At 33.5% G+C, this 19,337-nt stretch overlaps 1 protein-coding gene across 1 annotated transcript; it reads right to left on the bottom strand.

Annotated features, from left to right (window-relative positions):
• Positions 1–6,381: 6,381 nt before the first annotated feature.
• On the bottom strand, positions 6,382–17,388 carry LOC139527718 (uncharacterized). Its single transcript, XM_071323343.1, has 2 exons — positions 17,313–17,388; positions 6,382–8,806 (listed from the first exon to the last, which is right to left on the bottom strand). Exon 2 carries the CDS (start codon positions 8,694–8,696, stop codon positions 7,725–7,727), a length of 972 nt encoding a protein of 323 aa, XP_071179444.1. The 5' UTR covers positions 8,697–8,806; positions 17,313–17,388; the 3' UTR covers positions 6,382–7,724.
• Positions 17,389–19,337: the final 1,949 nt, after the last annotated feature.

The following is a 19,337-nucleotide window of genomic DNA, read 5'->3' as shown; positions in this document are numbered from 1 at the left end:
TACACAGGCATGGTACAGCTGGTAAAAAACGCACCTTTTCACAAAGCGGGGAGACAAAACGACTCACATGCGATTAGCAAAGGTGTCTTTTTGTGGGGGGGCATATTGGTCACATGGGCGTCGGGAAAAGCCCAAGAGTATTCACAGTCTTATAAGGAGTTTTTCTAACAAGTATACAAGTGTTTATGTAAATTAAAAGGGTTGCTATTTCTTTATTTGCAAAAATGGAAATGTGGGATATACACAGCAACCGGCCAATTAACGACAATCAAAACCAAAGACATATAGATAACACATGACTAATGCAGAATGGACAAGTATTTTTCTACTGCTAATCTGTTACGGTAGTTTTAGTAAAGATTTGTTGGTTTCTTGAATATGAAAGTTAATAATCATAAAAAAAAGAAGATGAGGTATGATTGCCAATGATAGAACTCTCCACAAGATACCAAAATGACACAGAAATTAACAACTATAGGTCACCGTACGGTCTTCAACAATGAGCAAAGCCCATACCGCATAGTCGTCTATAAAAAGCCCCGAAATAAGTATAGCAAGTATAGCAAGTACTAAATCTATCAAATTATAACATCACATGTTCACAACAATAGTAAGATTTAAGCTATAACAGCAACATAGTTTATTCTCCTAGTACGTATTTGTTAGTCTTGAAAAAACTCAAACCATTATGACATAAGGAGATGTGATATGATTGCTAATTAAACAACTTTCCATCAAAGTCAAAATGACGTACATGTTAGCTTGCTATATTTGATATCTCCCAAGTACATGTACCATCCCACTATGAACTGCTTATACAAAAAGATATTTTGTCACCAAGTGATTTATAATAATTTATAAAATAGAACATCATTATATATGCTAATATAAATTGTGTGCCCTTGGCTATATACTGGGATCATATTGTTTTACCAGTGTCCTTTCGACAGTCCCGCACTTGGTATACTAACTAGTATAAGATTATACGGCTGATTTCGTAGGATTATGTACAGTTTTTAAGCTTAAACTTTTAAATGATGTACCTGGTGTTAGTATACATACACTAACGATTCGCATCTTGTCATTTTTTTCTTTTTTTTTATGACAGGTTGCAAAATTTGGCATTTTTAAATATATTGCACCGATATATTTTTTTTACCTATTTTGAGGGTGCATATATATTCTCAGGATCATTTTTTCTTTAATAATTTTTCACGAACGACAGAATGTTGAACTTGGTGTATTTGAGTGAAATTTTGCATACAGTTTGCAAGGTTTGTCCGACCATGGAAGTATATAATACTTCCACTTCTATGGTCAGACTAACTACGCACACAACGTGGCCTAGTGGGACTGGGGTATTAGAAAAAGACACTACTTTTAAAAAAGAAAAAAAAAACTAACATTAAGAGATACAATCATAATAATTAAGTGAAATAAAAAAAGACGTAGATAACTAGATTGGCATCTTCTATGAGGGTGTGGATGGAGTTTTACAGAATAGAGAATAATGGGCTAAAAAAATAAAGAATAGAAAAGAAAAGGATAGGCCAAAAATTTAAGAATAGAGAATAGTGGGCTTCTTGAATATAAAAAAAGAGAATAATGGGCAAAATTTATATAGAATAGAGAAAAAATGGCGTAAATAATATTAAGAATTGAAGAACACCCACCTCTCTCCTTTTCCAGACCCTCTTTTATCCTATGACTGTTAACAAACATATATATATATATATACAATACTAGGCGGTGTTGTCGTAGAAGTTAAAAAAAAAGTACAGGTTCCAGCCCCGGCGCCGGGGAGGAAGTTACGAATCAAATCTACTCTAACATCGGTAGGTTGATTTTCTAGGCACTTTATAAACCCGAATATGAGACAACGTAGAATTTGAATAAACATACACAAACGCATTGCAACATTTTGATTTTTTATTAAAAGAATAAATTCAGTCTCTGCTTTTACTCTTGTTTTACCTCCCAGAATTGTATGTTTATTTATATTTTCTCTAACTTTTCAGCCATGATGTCTGAGAGACATTTCAAAATTGGCCTTCAACACTAAATGCTTCTATAGTACAGTGGAGATCAGTTCTAACCTCTTATAAATTCTGTCAGAATCTGTCAGGAGAACTGTTCTAGAACAGTATGTAGAACTGTCAGCCTGACACCTTAATTTTAGTCAGTTCTAGGTTAGAACTGTTCTAGCTAGAACTGATTTGGTCAGTTCTACCTAGAACTGATTTGAACAGTTCTACCTAGAACTGATCCTGACAGTTCTACCCTAGAACAGTTTTAGACAGTTCTAGCTAGAACTGACCAAATCTTTGGTCAGTTCTACTTCTAGAACAGTTCTACCACATCAATCTAAACTGACATTATTTGCTCTTTCTTTCTGCAAATCTATATAGCCAGCATGCAGGGGCAGATCCAGCCATTTTAACAAAGGGGGGGGGGGTTCCAACTATATGCTCCCATTCAAATGCATTGATCGTCAAAAAAAAGGGGGTTCCAACTCCTGGACCCCCCTCTTTTTATTCAAAATATTGAATCATAAACAAATATCAGTAGTTTGCCCACGACGATGCAGTTTGTTTATAAATTACAATGGAAAACACGCTACAGTACATACACATATTGTCCTTTAAATAGGTTTAATTTTGCTATGTGAAAAAAAAACCAGAAATGTCGTATTAATAATGAATAAGTATAAATGTACAGCTAAATTTTCAAATTTATTAAAAAAATGTCTTCAGTTAAGACAAACAGTTTAACGGCGTGAAAAGCAGCGTCTTCTATATGTAAAATAAATTTGCAGATTTTGGCACTTCTATCACATTCACTGGTTACCATGGTTACCTATAGAACAATAGACCATTTTTCAAATTAGATTGTTTTTTTAAAGTTAGGATGTTCTGACAAAGTTTTTCTAAAAAAAGATCAGTTTGCAGGTCATCTTACAATGGACACTCTATCAATACATGTTCCTCAGTTTCAACAATTTTTATACACGCTTTACATGTTCGTTGATGGAAGGATAGGTCTCTCACTACTAATAATGATATAGTCTTGAGTACTTGTTTTTGTTATAGATATAAGCCAATCGAAGCACATACTAATGAATTTATGTCCCTGATATTCTCAAACTAATCAGCAAATTTTCCAAAAATTTCATTGCATGCCGCCTAAAAATATAAAGAAAGTACCACAGAAAAAGTGTATACAAAAATGTTCCGAGTATGATATAAAAAAGGGGGAAGTACCCTGCCCGGAAAATAATATTACTGATATGTAAAGGAAAGTTTTAACCACGAGTTTGACTGAACTTGACAGTGTTATCTGAAATTCACAACGGGTGATCAAATACACGATGAAATTTGTGAACTTCACGCGGATATCTTTAGAAAACATGCTAATCGAAACAACAGGGGTCGCAGGCATCTGTTTTCATGTATATTATACATTTTAACGATTCAAATTATCTCATTCAGTCGATAAATAAAAAAATAAAAATTCTGCAAATACATGTACGATATAAATGCAAGAAGATTTGGTATGAGTGTCAATGAGACAGCTCTCGGTAAACTTTACATTAACAGAACAATATAAAATAAGTTTCCTTTTTAGTACAAATTTTACATCAATGTTCAAGTATAAAAATTAAATATATTTAAATTTTAGAAACTTAAAATCTAAAATTTATAAAAAACGAAAGGAGCCAACGTCAATAGATATTAACAATTCACCAAAGTTTCATGCGAATTGGGTCAAGCGTTTTTGAGTTATTTCCCGACATGCTGACGACGGACGGACAAAGGTATTATACACCATAATACGTCCCATAAACGGGCGTATAAAAAAAAGATTCCTGTCAAAGTACAAATGAACGCTGTAAAATTTTAGTATAAAATAGGCGGTAAGTGAGATTTCGAATGACTGATAGTTCGATAACTTGTTTTAAGTTTAGCGTATTTAAAACAACACAATCAAATGACAACGGGAGCATTGTTTTAAGACAATTTATAAATCATAAAGAAATGATAATTATTTGTGCCTTATTATATTGATGGATATTGATACTAGCGGTTGTCTTCTATTGATCTTTTCGGACCAGATCTTTCTGTAAAAGGTGATAATTGTCACACTTAACTCCTGATAAACCCCGTCGATCGGAGAAAGGGCTACCTCTCGTCGATGGAATGATATTATCTATCGATTTTGTTTGATTTCATTGGTAAATTGTGTGTCAATTATGACACGTGACTCGCTGGTTCTTTGTTTGTAATTTTTAACTTTAACAAGAAAGTTTTTGCAGAGGACGCTTCATGAAGCACACGGAGTTCAACATCTCGTGAAAGGACTTAACGGATAAGGAAAATATTCTTCAATATATTTAACGTTTATATAATTATGTGTGCATTCTCTCAAGATGTGTTTTGTGTCAAATATTATGTGGCAACTTTACTACAGATGAAGGAATATTTCCAGACTATTTCAGAAACTTGGACTTTTTATAAAAACTTGATAAATCGCTCGATAACCTTCCGAACGCTACCGATTTTAAATTTGTTATTATCTAGTATTGTTTTGGCTTAATTTGTATATGTGTATGATTTCTACCAGTAACAAGAGACATATATAAATAGTATAAATGTCTCTGCAGTAATATATAATACATATTGTAGTATATGTCTCTTTTAAAAAAAGTAAATTTTCTATGTTTTATAAACAGAGTGAATTATGACTCGTGCAATTCCAGAAGTTTCAAAGAGATACTCGAAGGAAACGATCGTGTTATGCTACGCGAATGAACCATCATAACTTCCCGAGAGTAGAAGATTTTGATGGATAAAGAAATTCACGCAGTACATCAAGAGATCAAGAACCGTTTATGTAGACCCATTTTTTTTTTTTATTAAAACGAAATTATTGAAATACATGCATAATAAATGATATTACCAATATGCCAAAACTAATCCCAAAGTAGCTATATGTGTTATAGCTATGGCAATATTTGTCCATATAATCTGCACCTTTCAAATATATCAGCAAACTAAAAGCAAACATAACTATTTACCATACATTTCTAGCTGTCTTAAATATCTTTCTTTATAATATCTTTGCATACATATTCAAAGTTTCATATGCCCTATATATTTACACATACATTTCTAGCTGTCTGAAATATCTTTCTTTATCATTTCTTTGCATATGTATTTAAAGTTACATATGCCCAATATATTTACACATGTCATTGATATTATCATTTGGCCACATTTCTTAATTAAACAAATTGTCTGCAAATCTATGTATTTACCATACATTTAGGAATATGCTCAAAGGCTTTTGATATGTTCTGATTTGACATACATTTCAGCCGACTATAAAGACTAACAAAAATATTCCTTTACAATACATTAGACAGGTCTCTGCAGATTAAAGGAAATGATGCTTTACACCCCTCTATAAAGTTCTCGTTTTCAATTGGTTTACATACCAGGCAAATGTAGATGCACCTTACACTTTATAACCCCTATAATATTATTTGAATGATGATGCTTTGCTACCTAGACAAAGAAACACATTTGCGAATAAATTTACATCATAGAAAAATACATGACAAAGATTTCCATTTGCAGAGGTATACAAATACATAAGTTTGCGAAAGTTTTGAGATGGTTATAAATATATGCAAATTCTAAACTTTAAAATGGTTTGATTAGGTGTTAATATATTTTATAAACCGCGGTCTCTCATAACCGCCTATAGGAGGGTATAGCACAAGAAATGTTGATATTTACTTCATGCAAAGACTATATAAACTAAATGCAGTGGTTTATAAACATATGTAAATGTCGGTCTCTGAATACATTTACATAACATTTGCATACCTCTTCAAATCCGGGATTTCGTGTAGTGTTCGTTTTCGAAAACACCCAAAAGAAACGTATAAATGCTATGTGTCCATACTAAATGGTATACAGAAAAGTAAAAATCATGTTAGCGCCGCTTTACAAGGTAACGATTTTGATGAAGTGCCTATATAATATCTGAATTATAGTTTAAGAAACCCTCTAGGTTCATCTTCATGTAAACATACACTAGTATGGATCGCCATTTAAGGGCCACATTATGTCCCCTTTTATCTGTAGTTTCATCCACATCAGGAAGTAAAATAATGGACAGACGAAAGTCTTCAGCATTTGCAGGTTAATGTCTAGGAGTAAAAAACTCTGATATAACATCCGGGTTGATTTTAATTCGCCAGCCATGGGAACAACTAATCAAAAGGACATCAAAAACATTGAGGTAAAATTCATATGTCAACAGCAATATCATTTAATTACACAAACTGAAGACCCACCCTATGCGAAATCAGGCACATACAGAAGTTGTAAATTATAAGTATTACTAATAATTGAAGGCAAGTAAGATCACAATATTTACTGCGTTCAAATAGCTTCATTAAATAAAACTTTAACAAGAACGATCAGAGAAAATACTTAAATAAATAGATGTGTAGACTATGGTGTATACAGGTATATAACCAATATACAATGACACAATCTATTGGTACTACATGTATACTGCAATTGTTGACCTAGCGCAAAGAACCACGAAACTGTTATTGAGAGATAAAGTTTTCCTTTTTCGCATACTTCAGTTCTATAATATGAGAAATTACTACCAAATACGTTTCTTATCAAGGACTTCGAATTATTTGGAAAATGTATGAAAATGCTATTTTGAGTCCTATAATTAGTAAAGCAGTTATCAGTTTCGCAAATAATACGTATAAAACTGTCATTCATCCCTTTTTATATTTTTTAGTTTTGCCTTACATAATTGCATTAGGCTTCCAGTATTATGTTAAAAATAAAGGCAACAGTACTATACTGATGTTCAAAAATCATAAATAAAACTGCCATGATAGCTTTTTTACACCTAGTTATTGATATACAGATTAAAAAAAAACAAGACTTTGTGAAAAAAAGATAATTTGTTACTGGATATCTACGTAATGTAATGCCTGAAACAAGTCAGGAAAACGAGAGTTGTTTGCCAATTCGTTGGATGTTTTTTTAGCTTTTGATAATGCCATTTGATAAGAGTGTTGTTTGACTTTTTACATACACACTTTAATATGACTGTGTAAATTATCTTTTAGGGTTAAAATATGTTGGTGATGTCATAACAACATTTAAAGTGACCTTTTTTGCAGAAAAGGGTCCAGACTCTTTTTATTGCTACAGACAGTTTCAAACAAACATTTCTGTGAAAAAAATATTTGTACATTATTGACCAAAAAAATCAGTATGTCTAATACATAGCAGAAGAAAAGTAAACCAGACTATCGAAAATTTAAGATCCATGACAGAGCATAAGTCGCCACAAAATAGGACTGTAACCCTGTAGGTTTATGGAATCATCAGTATTCAGTCTGTGTGTACTTACAGTAATTACTTTATCCCATTTTGATATCTCCTAGATCCATTGATATTATTATGTGTTTTAAACAATTGACACAAACAATTAGGATATTGATTTCACCGCTTTACAGATAATTGTTTGATTCCATAGCGATGTATTGATAATATTTGTATATTTTATAGATTTATAAATACATGCCATTTACATAATATGCATACAAACACTGCCTTAAGATTATTGGTTCAACAATAACAAACAAAATATGTACATTTCACATGTGTACATGTAATTGCATATTAATTCGGAGAACTAGATCCTTTAATCACCAACGTTGGTGTAGCTTGTGTCCTATTTGTTAACCTTGGCCGCGGTGATAGAGATCTTGAAACTGTCCTCTTTGTCGTTAAATGATTTGACGTTTGACCTCTAGCTGTTGATCTTGGCTTGCCACATGTAATTGTCAAAGGCTTTATAATTGAGGTACTTCCCTTTTCAAAAGAAGCATCATCATCTTGCTTAATTGCATCTACAATACTGCTTTCGGAATGACTAAAATTAGACTGTATATTTGGAGTAAGAACTGTTACGCACTTCCCATCTTGGCTCCGCCGTTTCATCATTGGTGATGGAACTTCTAAACTATTCGAGCTTGCACTTCTTTCTGGTTTCTTTTGAGCATATTCCGGAGGACCCTGCACTGGTTTCCCCACTGGTGGTAGTCTTTCATCACATTTTTCAACTTTGATATGGGGATTACTACCAGATTGCTCCTCAATCAATGTAACATTTTGGTCCTCATTTTCATCTTCAAAATCTTGGTCGGACCGAGGTGCAGGGGAATAAAACATTTTCCTATAATCCCTCCCATCAGATGGAGATGCAGACCTCATGTCTTGTCGAAGTCCTAACAAATGATTATATCCTTTTTTATGGTCCGTTTGTTTTGGGGTGTTTGCATCCACAATCTTTTTATCATCCTTACCATCAGAAGCTATCGTAACTTGTTTTGGTTTAAGAGGTGGTAAATCAAAAGTTTTGACTAACTTTTCACTCCTTTTCATTCTGTTTGCAGACTGTAACGACACGAGTCTCATCCGATAATTTATAGTGTTAATTTTATCAATTACATCTTTGGATAACCGCCGTAAATCTCGGTCCAAAGTCCAATTATAAAATGAACACCCTTTTAATATAGCATGTCCAGTTTTGCTACGAACGATACGTACATCAACAAATTTCTTTCTGCTATTTCTACCTTCGTATCCCATTAGTTCCAGGTAAGTTAATTGATCAGTTTTCCAATAAATAGGTTTTCGTTCAAAGATCCAATAGCCGAGTCAATATTACCGCACTGGTACCTTTAGTTCTTTTTACAATTCTGTAGAGGAAAGAAGTCGATTTCAACAATAAAATGTTTGGTATTAAAATATCATTAATATAAAATCTATCCATGATCCACTATGCAGATTAAAAGGTAAAAACACTGTCGACCTTGAAACATTTTTGTTTTATTTTATTCATTGCAATAAGGTAGGTTATTATAGAAAGGCTGATGTCTAGACAAAATAATAAAATTGATATTCAATGAACCTCGAAGATATGGTAAGTGTCATAATATTGCCCTTGCAACCTCAAATTAAGAATATTCGTCAATTCTTTAAATTAAATCATTTATTGATATGAAAATGAATCCGATAAAATAAATTTTGATTTAAGAACATGTAAATATATAATCTCTTTGAGACGTCAATCAAAGCCATCCTATACATTTTTCTGCAGAATTTTGTATATACGCCAGACGCGCGTTTCGTCTACAAAAGACTCATCAGTGACGCTCGAATCCAAAAAAGTTAAAAAGGCCAAATAAAGTACGAAGTTGAAGAGCATTGAGGATCAAAATTCCTAAAAGTTGTGCCAAATCCAGCTAAGGTTATCTATGCCTGAGGTAGAAAAGCCTTAGTATTTCAAAAATTCTAAATTTTGTAAACAGTTAATTTTTAAATATAACCATATCAATGATAATTCATGTCAGCACAAAAAGTGCTGACTACTGGGCTGGTGATACCCTCGGGGAAATAAATCTCCACCAGCAGTGGTACAGACCCAGTGGTTGTAAATAAACTCACCATAGATACCAGGAATAAATTTTGTATATACGCCAGACGCGCGTTTCATCTACAAAAGACTCATCAGTGACGCTCGAATCCAAAAAAGTAAAAAAGGCCAAATAAAGTACGAAGTTGAAGAGCATTGAGGACCAAAATTCCTAAAAGTTTTGCCAAATCCAGCTAAGGTAAGCTATGCCTGAGGTAGAAAAGCCTTAGTATTTCAAAAATTCTAAATTTTGTAAACAGTTAATTTATAAATATAACCATATCAATGAAAATTCATGTCAGCACAAAAAGTAAGACGGCATCGTGTGACAATATAACTGTTAGAGTACGACTGTTACTCATAAATGTGAAAAGTTAAATACTATTTATTTGTTCTTAGTCAATCGTATGATCATAAAAAATCTATGTTGTTTGGTAATGCAACGATCACAGTTGGTTTTATTTGAAACGTAGGATTGTAAACATGAGATGAACCACTCATTAGCAAATAAAATAACCCATATCATTTCATTCGTGTGTTTTTGTAATCTAGTAAACCCTTACAGTTAATAGTAAATTACTTTCCTTGGCTGATATTTATATATGCTCTTTTATGTACTTTTTATGGTGTACCGATGATACTTAATTGATTTGATTTATTTGTGTCACGTACTCAATTTCTGTTAAATAAATGAATTAATGATTTTAGGAGTAATACTCACCTTTTTGCACGACAACAGTTGAATTTGAAATAATCACAGCAAAAGGTAAAGAATTTATATTTTTAGCTCACCTGGCCCGAAGGGCCAAGTGAGCTTTTCTCACCACTTGGCGTCCGTCGTCCGTCGTCGTCGTCGTTAACTTTTTACATTTTGAACTTCTTCTAGAGAACCACTGAATGGAATGAAACCAAACATGGCATGAATGTTCCTTATGAGGTGCTGACCAAGTGTTGTTACTTTGTAGCCGATCCATCATCCAAGATGGCCGCCAGCGGGGGGACTTAGTTTAACATAGGACAGTATGGGAAATGCATACAAATGACTTCTTTTAGAGAACCAATGAATGAAATGAAATCAAACATGGCATGAATGTTCCTAATGTGGTGCTGACCAAGTGTTGTTACTTTGTAGCCGATCCATTATCCAAGATGGCCGCCAGCGGGGGACTTAGTTTAACATAGGACCCTATGGGAAATGCATACAAATGACTTCTTTTAGAGAACCACTGAATGGAATAAAACCAAACATGGCATGAATGTTCCTTATGAGGTGCCGACCAAGTGTTGTTACTATGTAGCTGATCCATCATCCAAGATGGCCGCCAGCGGGGGACTTAGTTTAACATAGGACCCTATGGGAAATGCATACAAATGACTTCTTTTAGAGAACCACTGAATGGAATGAAATCAAACATGGCATGAATGTTCCTAATGTGGTGCTGACCAAGTGTTGTTACTTTGTAGCCGATCCATTATCCAAGATGGCCGCCAGCGGGGGACTTAGTTTAACATAGGACTCTATGGGAAATGCATACAAATGACTTCTTTTAGAGAACCAATGAATGGAATGAAACCAAACATGGCATGAATGTTCCTTATGAGGTGCCGACCAAGTGTTGTTACTTTGTAGCTGATCCATCATCCAAGATGGCCGCCAGTGGGGGACTTAGTTTAACATAGGACCCTATGGTAAATGCATACAAATGACTTCTTTTAGAGAACCACTGAATGTAATGAAACCAAGCATGGCATGAATGTTCCTTATGAGGCGCTGACCAAGTGCTGTTACTTTGTAGCCGATCCATTATCCAAGATGGCGGCCAGTGGGGGAGTTAGTTTAACATAGGACAGTATGGGAAATGCATACAAATGACTTCTTTTAGAGAACCAATGAATGAAATGAAATCAAACATGGCATGAATGTTCCTAATGTGGTGCTGACCAAGTGTTGTTACTTTGTAGCCGATCCATTATCCAAGATGGCCGCCAGCGGGGGACTTAGTTTAACATAGGACCCTATGGGAAATGCATACAAATGACTTCTTTTAGAGAACCACTGAATGGAATAAAACCAAACATGGCATGAATGTTCCTTATGAGGTGCCGACCAAGTGTTGTTACTATGTAGCTGATCCATCATCCAAGATGGCCGCCAGCGGGGGACTTAGTTTAACATAGGACCCTATGGGAAATGCATACAAATGACTTCTTTTAGAGAACCACTGAATGGAATAAAACCAAACATGGCATGAATGTTCCTTATGAGGTGCTGACCAAGTGTTGTTACTTTGTAGCTGATCCATTATCCAAGATGGCCGCCAGCGGGGGACTTAGTTTAACATAGGACCCTATGGGAAATGCATACAAATGACTTCTTTTTGAGAACCACTGAATGGAATGAAACCAAACATGGCATGAATGTTCCTTATGAGGTGTTGACCAAGTGTTGTTACTATGTAACTGATCCATCATCCAAGATGGCCGCCAGCGGGGGACTTAGTTTAACATAGGACCCTATGGGAAATGCATACAAATGACTTCTTTTAGAGAACCACTGAATGGAATGAAATCAAACATGGCATGAATGTTCCTAATGTGGTGCTGACCAAGTGTTGTTACTTTGTAGCTGATCCATTATCCAAGATGGCCGCCAGCGGGGGACTTAGTTTAACATAGGACCCTATGGGAAATGCATACAAATGACTTCTTTTGAGAACCACTGAATGGAATGAAACCAAACATGGCATGAATGGTCCTTATGAGGTGCCGACCAAGTGTTGTTACTATGTAGCTGGTCCATCATCCAAGATGGCAGCCAGCGGGGGACTTAGTTTAACATAGGACCCTATGGGAAATGCATACAAATGACTTCTTTTAGAGAACCACTGAATGGAATGAAACCAAACATGGCATGAATGTTCCTTATGAGGTGCTGACCAAGTGCTGTTACTTTGTAGCCGATCCATTATCCAAGATGGCCGCCAGTGGGGGAGTTAGTTTAACATAGGACCCTATGGGAAATGCATACAAATGACTTCTTTTAGAGAACCACTGAATGGAATAAAACCAAACATGGCATGAATGTTCCTTATGAGGTGATGACCAAGTGTTGTTACTTTGTAGCTGATCCATTATCCAAGATGGCCGCCAGCGGGGGACTTAGTTTAACATAGGACCCTATGGGAAATGCATACAAATGACTTCTTTTTGAGAACCACTGAATGAAATGAAACCAAACATGGCATGAATGTTCCTTATGAGGTGCTGACCAAGTGTTGTTACTTTGTAGCCGATCCATCATCCAAGATGGCCGCCAGCGGGGGACTTAGTTTAACATAGGACCCTATGGGAAATGCATACAAATGACTTCTTTAAGAGAACCACTGAAAGGAATGAAATCAAACATGGCATGAATGTTCCTAATGTGGTGCTGACCAAGTGTTGTTACTTTGTAGCCGATCCATTATCCAAGATGGCCGCCAGCGGGGGACTTAGTTTAACATAGGACTCTATGGGAAATGCATACAAATGACTTCTGTTAGAGAACCACTGAATGGAATGAAACCAAACATGGCATGAATGTTCCTTATGAGGTGCTGACCAAGTGTTGTTACTTTGTAGCCGATCAAGATGGCCGCCAGTGGGGGACTTTGAATGAAATTAAACATAGCCTGAATGTTCCTTTCCGTATGAGGTTGTGTTGTCACTTTTAGCCAAATTTATATTTTTTTATATGATTTCAAAAACCCAAGTAGAATCAGGTGAGCGATACAGGCTCTTGAGAGCCTCTAGTTAGAGGTTGGCATTTGTAAGGTTTTATTGTGAATATATTAGAATAACGACGATATCGTTTACAGTACTATTCCATGGTATAAACATAGGTATGACATTTATAAAATGTCTTTTTTAATTTTTTTACAGCACTGGATCAATACGATGCTGGTGGACTATCAGACCCCAGGGGTATCATGAAATGATTTATATCAAACCTTTTATAAATTGTCCGTCTGTATATTTTAGAAAGTTTTAGGAAACTAAGGTTTCGACTCCGTCAGTCGAAATTGACAATGTTCTTTTGGCTATTATTTGAGGTCTATTTTTGCAAAACAGCTCTTCAACTGTATTGATTCTTATACATCCGCGGTTTTCACATATGTGTCTTGAGCGTTCCTTATTGATGTAAATGCAGTAAATACGAAGTATCTAATTTGAAAGAAAGACTGTGTAAGTAATGCATCTATCGATGCGTGCATCGAAGGAGATGTGCATCCTGTCGAATCTGGTGGTCTTGTTTTGGGGGATTTAATGCTATTTTCTCAGATTGTGTTTGTTACATTATACCTTCATTTCTGTTCTTAAACGATGAATGATATTTGAAAAAAAGATAAACTACGAAGATATCAAATAGAACTTCTACTTTCGGTAGTAGAAAAACCTGTGCAAGTTATTCTACTAGCGATCCATCTATATATAAATGTAGATTGATTGTAAATAATCACATCTTTTTATACGTATTAGAGTGTAACCTTTGTGGATTGGTATATGTGGGTGTAATGAAATGATGACTTAATAACATGTCTACGGTCATAAATTAGACATTAACAACAATGTAATTGACATTATATAACAACCACAATTCCGTCTTCTTTTCATAGAATGCGAAATATCACCGAATCTATTCTTACGAAATATGCCTTATTAGGACTAGGATCTGATTACCATTCATTAGTATCTAATTAGAATCTCCAGCTTTTGGTGTGTCATCGTGCGAGTTAAAATGTTCAGTCTTTTTTGTTGTGATTTGTAGGCTTTTTTTTACGTCTTATATAAATCAACACTTCAATTGTTTTTTGGTACAATTTAATAAATGCACGCAGAAATGTTTTTTAGTGCGTCGGATTCGCTGTTCATCTACTTAAAACCAAAATGTGGTGCTCAAATTAAATCAGTTGGATGACTAAATCAATTTTGAAGTTGTAGATCATTCAATGGAAAAGATAAAATTTTCAGTTGTGCCAAACCTGCCTCAGGGCTTTTATGCTCGCGGTTAGATAACAACAGAAGTGTTTGAATAACTTAAATGTTTTATGAATATCAAATTTACAGCAAATGACCAAATCAAAATATATATGTCAACACCAGGGAAGAGTGTTGATTTCTTCTGAGCTTGTAAAATCTTCAGGGAAGAAATATAAAGGCTTATATCTTAGTACACAAGCTAAATAAATCGGTATAGTGGATTTGGATCTAATGTTTGATGGCAAAACCAGTGGATCTATTTACCCAAAATGACTGATGAATGCATTTGCCTATCGCGACCCCTATGCCTATATAAAAATAAGTTAATCAAGTTCCATATTCGTCGGTGTTCGTAGTTCAGTGTTTAACAGGTTGTGATGATCTGATAATTGACAGACAATACCATATAGGAACTGATAAGTGTTAAAGTATAACCGCTCTTTGGATTTCAAGCAATATAACCTATATTTTGTACGCAAATGTATCCTGTTTGATTTCTATAAATAGTCAAGTTATTAAACTGATAGCGGTTCGAAAGACTATCATTTGTTGTATTTGTGCATCAAATTAACCCTTTAATTGTCTATTGGTACAATAACTGTCTATTGGTAAAATGAAATAATCGTACACATGTATGTTACCAATAATTTTAGGGAAACGGTCTTTTTAAAAAAAACCAGGAACTCAATGTAATGTGCTTTTTTATTATAACATGTGTATGAATATGAGGGTTATCAACAAGCCGTTGAAACCTTCAAGATTTTTTTCTCAATACCGTGTTGTTTGTATAAAGGGGCACAACTTTACTACTAACCTAATATGGAACCTTACTAACCTAATATGGAATATACCGAATAAACACGGTGTCCTCGGGGGTGCTCTTAACCAATCATTTTCGCAGAAATGTAGAGGAGGTAAGATAAAATGCAATATCCTAAAACATTTGAGTTGTCTTACTCAATAAAAAAATGTATTTTAGACATTGCTAAAAATAAAACGGTTTTCCAGAAACTTAAATATCATACGAATCTATGTACAAATAAAATAGTAAAACAAGGCAACTTTTCCAGCTTCATATTTTATTTGTATTTAATTGAGTATTTAAATTTCGAAATCTATTAATTAGTAACATCTATAGAAACGAGATAATTAAAGATATACTAACTATTAACAAACTATACTTTTAAATTTGTTCGTTTAAAAGACATTTAATTCTAAAAACATTAAACACTAGTTATAGACATGGATCACGCTTTCCATTGATATTTTAACAGTAATTGATTTAACTATTTTTGTAATCATTGACCGTGTCATCTACCATTGTGGTACTTAATACATAGAATCAATTTGACAAGGAAGGATGTAGGGGCGATGTGATCCACTTAACATTTACAAACACGCATATAATTACTTTTTTAAAAAGGTGCATAAAGGGAGTTTGTTGCAAATGGTTTGTCGTTTTGCTTCGACATCCGTAATATGAGACATCACGTAATATTTCTCTAAGATAACAGAGTGTCATCACAATTATAACATTATGACGCAGGTTAACTTATATTTCAGCCTGAACACTTTGGAACGGTTTGGAGAGTAAATTTCGAGATGGTCAACTTTCAACGTTGAAGTTAAAAAGGTCACATGCAAATTTTTTGGCATCTTTATATTCTTTTTTTCACATGTGAAATTGAAAAGATTTTTTATTTAGACTTCAATTTCATATTTCACCCTTTTTTATTTTGACCCTGTCATCTTACTGTAAACGTATTGTTGGTCTCCCATACAGATGATATACAAGTCGAGTTATCGCACACTTCTGCGATGTTTTCACATGACAGATTTATGTAAAGTGAGATTAGATTGAGAGCATAGAACTATTGTTGATTTAGAAGTACTGAACTGCAGCATAATCTAATAGACAACACTTAAAAACACCGATTATAGTAACAAATTAAATTTAGTCAATCCAAATGTTGTTTTTTCTCAAAAAATAAAAAAAAAATGTTTCTTGTTGCAATATTATTCGTTATTCTTGTCAAAAAAAACATCTCCATATTTTTTACCCTACAGTGTATATATAATGTGTCTCAAATGTAGGCAACATTGCTAGAACTTTTTTTGGTCAGTTGGATTTTAACCCATGCTCCTGCTACATCGTAGCGAAGCCACCATATACTCTATCAAACCAGCTAGACAGCTAAACCAACTAGGCTATAAAAAATATAGTTTTTATTGGACAATCGATATCATTTTTCGATGGCTTTATCTAGACTTGTAACACACTGTACACGATGTAGCTATATAGTGTGGCATGCATATCATACGTAAAATTTTTTTAAAGACACATGTGGTTTTACACAGTGCAGGTTTGTTTGCTACAATTTTAAAGAGCATGGTTTAAAATTCCACTGAAGGAAAAAGAATGACACACCTTTGTGACCACACATTTATTTGAACAGTACAATTTATCTCACATTTTTAATTTTATTTTTTAGGTGGGATTTGAAATCGTAATACAAATTCTTTGATTTAATGGCAACAAGAATACCTCAAAGCCCTCGTCGTTGTCGTCATTGATTTATTGTAATGAAATTAAATATTGAAAATATTTTTTTTAATATGATTATTTTCATTATTATAAAATTTAAACGTATTTGTCTTTGTTTTGTTTTTTTGTAATTTGATACAAATCAATTAACAGAAAAACAGAAAAATGCGATAGGAGACATAATATTTTGTCTTTAACTTTTTTAAAGATTTTCATAAGTTCTTACCGTCTACAGCCTGTTCACGCAATATATTTGTATGTACAATGGTTTTTAAGTACTGTTTTCTACTGTTACGTAGTGCATATATAAATAAATAAATATATATATATATAAATATATTCATTTAAATGATTCAGTAGTTCAGATTGATATTAAGTTTTATCACATTTTTCAAAATATTTTAAGGTTAAAGTTTTATTTAATTTACCTATGCGAATTTCAATAACTCTCACAGGGTTGCTTATTAACTACAGATGGTTTGATTTACAACATGTTTCTCTTTGTTGTAGAACATATAATATAGTTTTATTTTATATCGATTTAATGCCAGTTCACCTACATAGAATAAACAAATGCATTGTTTTTATTGTTTATTGTTCAGTTTTAAGACTAGGGGGTGACGCCAGGGATACCGGTCAAAACAGTTACTGTAGCTATCATATAAACATTTAAAGAAAATAGATAGAGGTGTATTGTAAATAATGACCAATGGGTCCAATAAAATTGTCAGCAGTTACATTGTATTTAAAACAGAGCTTTGATATCTAGTTTCTGGGTAATTATTGTTTTAAATCCATGTGTCAATTTGTAAACATATTTTCAATATGATTTTTATGAAAATCCTTACGTTTTCCTCTTTGCAAAATCATTAAAATGTAGACACTCAATAAGACCAATATGTACATAGATAAAATATTTATTCAAACAGATATTTGGAAAATAACATGTAATTTGAAATTCAATTTCATTATTTGCTTTGTCAGAACCTATCGATCAGCAAATTAAGAAATAAACGCAGGTTTCAAACTAGGTTAAACATGTGAACAATAAGCTATATATGGTTTAAGTAGGATTTGATATTAATATTTGATATTCAATTTTTCATTTTCATTGCATAACCGTTATAATTTAAACCTTAATGATATTTAGGTCGTTTTCGTGTTCTACTTTTGTAATGTCATCCCTTTAAACTGATCGTGAGTCTCCGAAAATAGATAAATCTACAAGTTAGAAGAAAACATAATGTAGAGACATACATGTATCGTCCTTCGTGTAGTCTACCATAAGCATGATAAGAGTATTTCTGGTTTGGGTTTTAAAATCTTACTTTTTATTTTGAAATTATTTTTTTTTCTCGCTTTTTTCACCTTGAATTGTACAAAATGATGTTTTCAAATCGTATAGATGGTAGAAATAATCAGACAGTATACACTTTAAATTGTTTATAATAGCGCCAATAAGTGAACTTGAACGTTAATATGGTATTGATGTTAAGTTACTTTTATTTGAAATGGATATGCAGATAGTGTTTGTTACAAAGCTTGTAGCTGTTTTCCCATAACAGAATCAAGAACAACTGATAGAATGAAACGTATAAAAGAGATATTGAAACAAATAAAAAATCAGGAGAGACGTTATACATGACACAGCTCAACTACCTCAGAAAACTTGTGTTCTTAAACGACACAGCAGGTGTCACATAAGAAGCAGGTACTGTTTATATTACCCTGTCTAATCATATGAAGTTCATCTCTAGCTTTTGGTTGGGTTAGTTTTGCTTAATCTATGTTATCTGTGTAGCTTTTTGTGAATTGGTTGGTCTTTTCGTCGCTTGATTAGCAGTAACTGTAGCAAAACCTAAAATGTAAACATTTCGGAATACATGAAATAAATCCCCTCTTTGTCCCATATTTACATACCATATTACAAGAGAACATACACCCTTTAAAAAACAATCGAAGGAAAGGGGATAACATCTGACAATTTTGATCGAGTTTTCCAAAATCAAATGGAAATTACAAAGATAGATACTCATACAATAATAGTTGAACTTTGAAGTTTACTGTTAACTGCTGGATGTGACCAAGATGTTGGGTTTGGACACAACATCCCTGAAATATATGCACAAAAGAAAAAGAAGATATATTCTGTGCATAATGAAAAATTCAATATATCTGATTATAATATATCTTTATTGAGTTTATAAACCAACACACATTATATATATTTACAATTCTAAACATTGTGAAA

The sequence above is a fragment of the Mytilus edulis genome, chromosome 6 (genome assembly GCF_963676685.1).
Source record: "Mytilus edulis chromosome 6, xbMytEdul2.2, whole genome shotgun sequence".
Lineage (NCBI taxonomy): Eukaryota > Metazoa > Mollusca > Bivalvia > Mytilida > Mytilidae > Mytilus > Mytilus edulis.
This window is presented reverse-complemented; position numbering and strand designations above follow the sequence as displayed.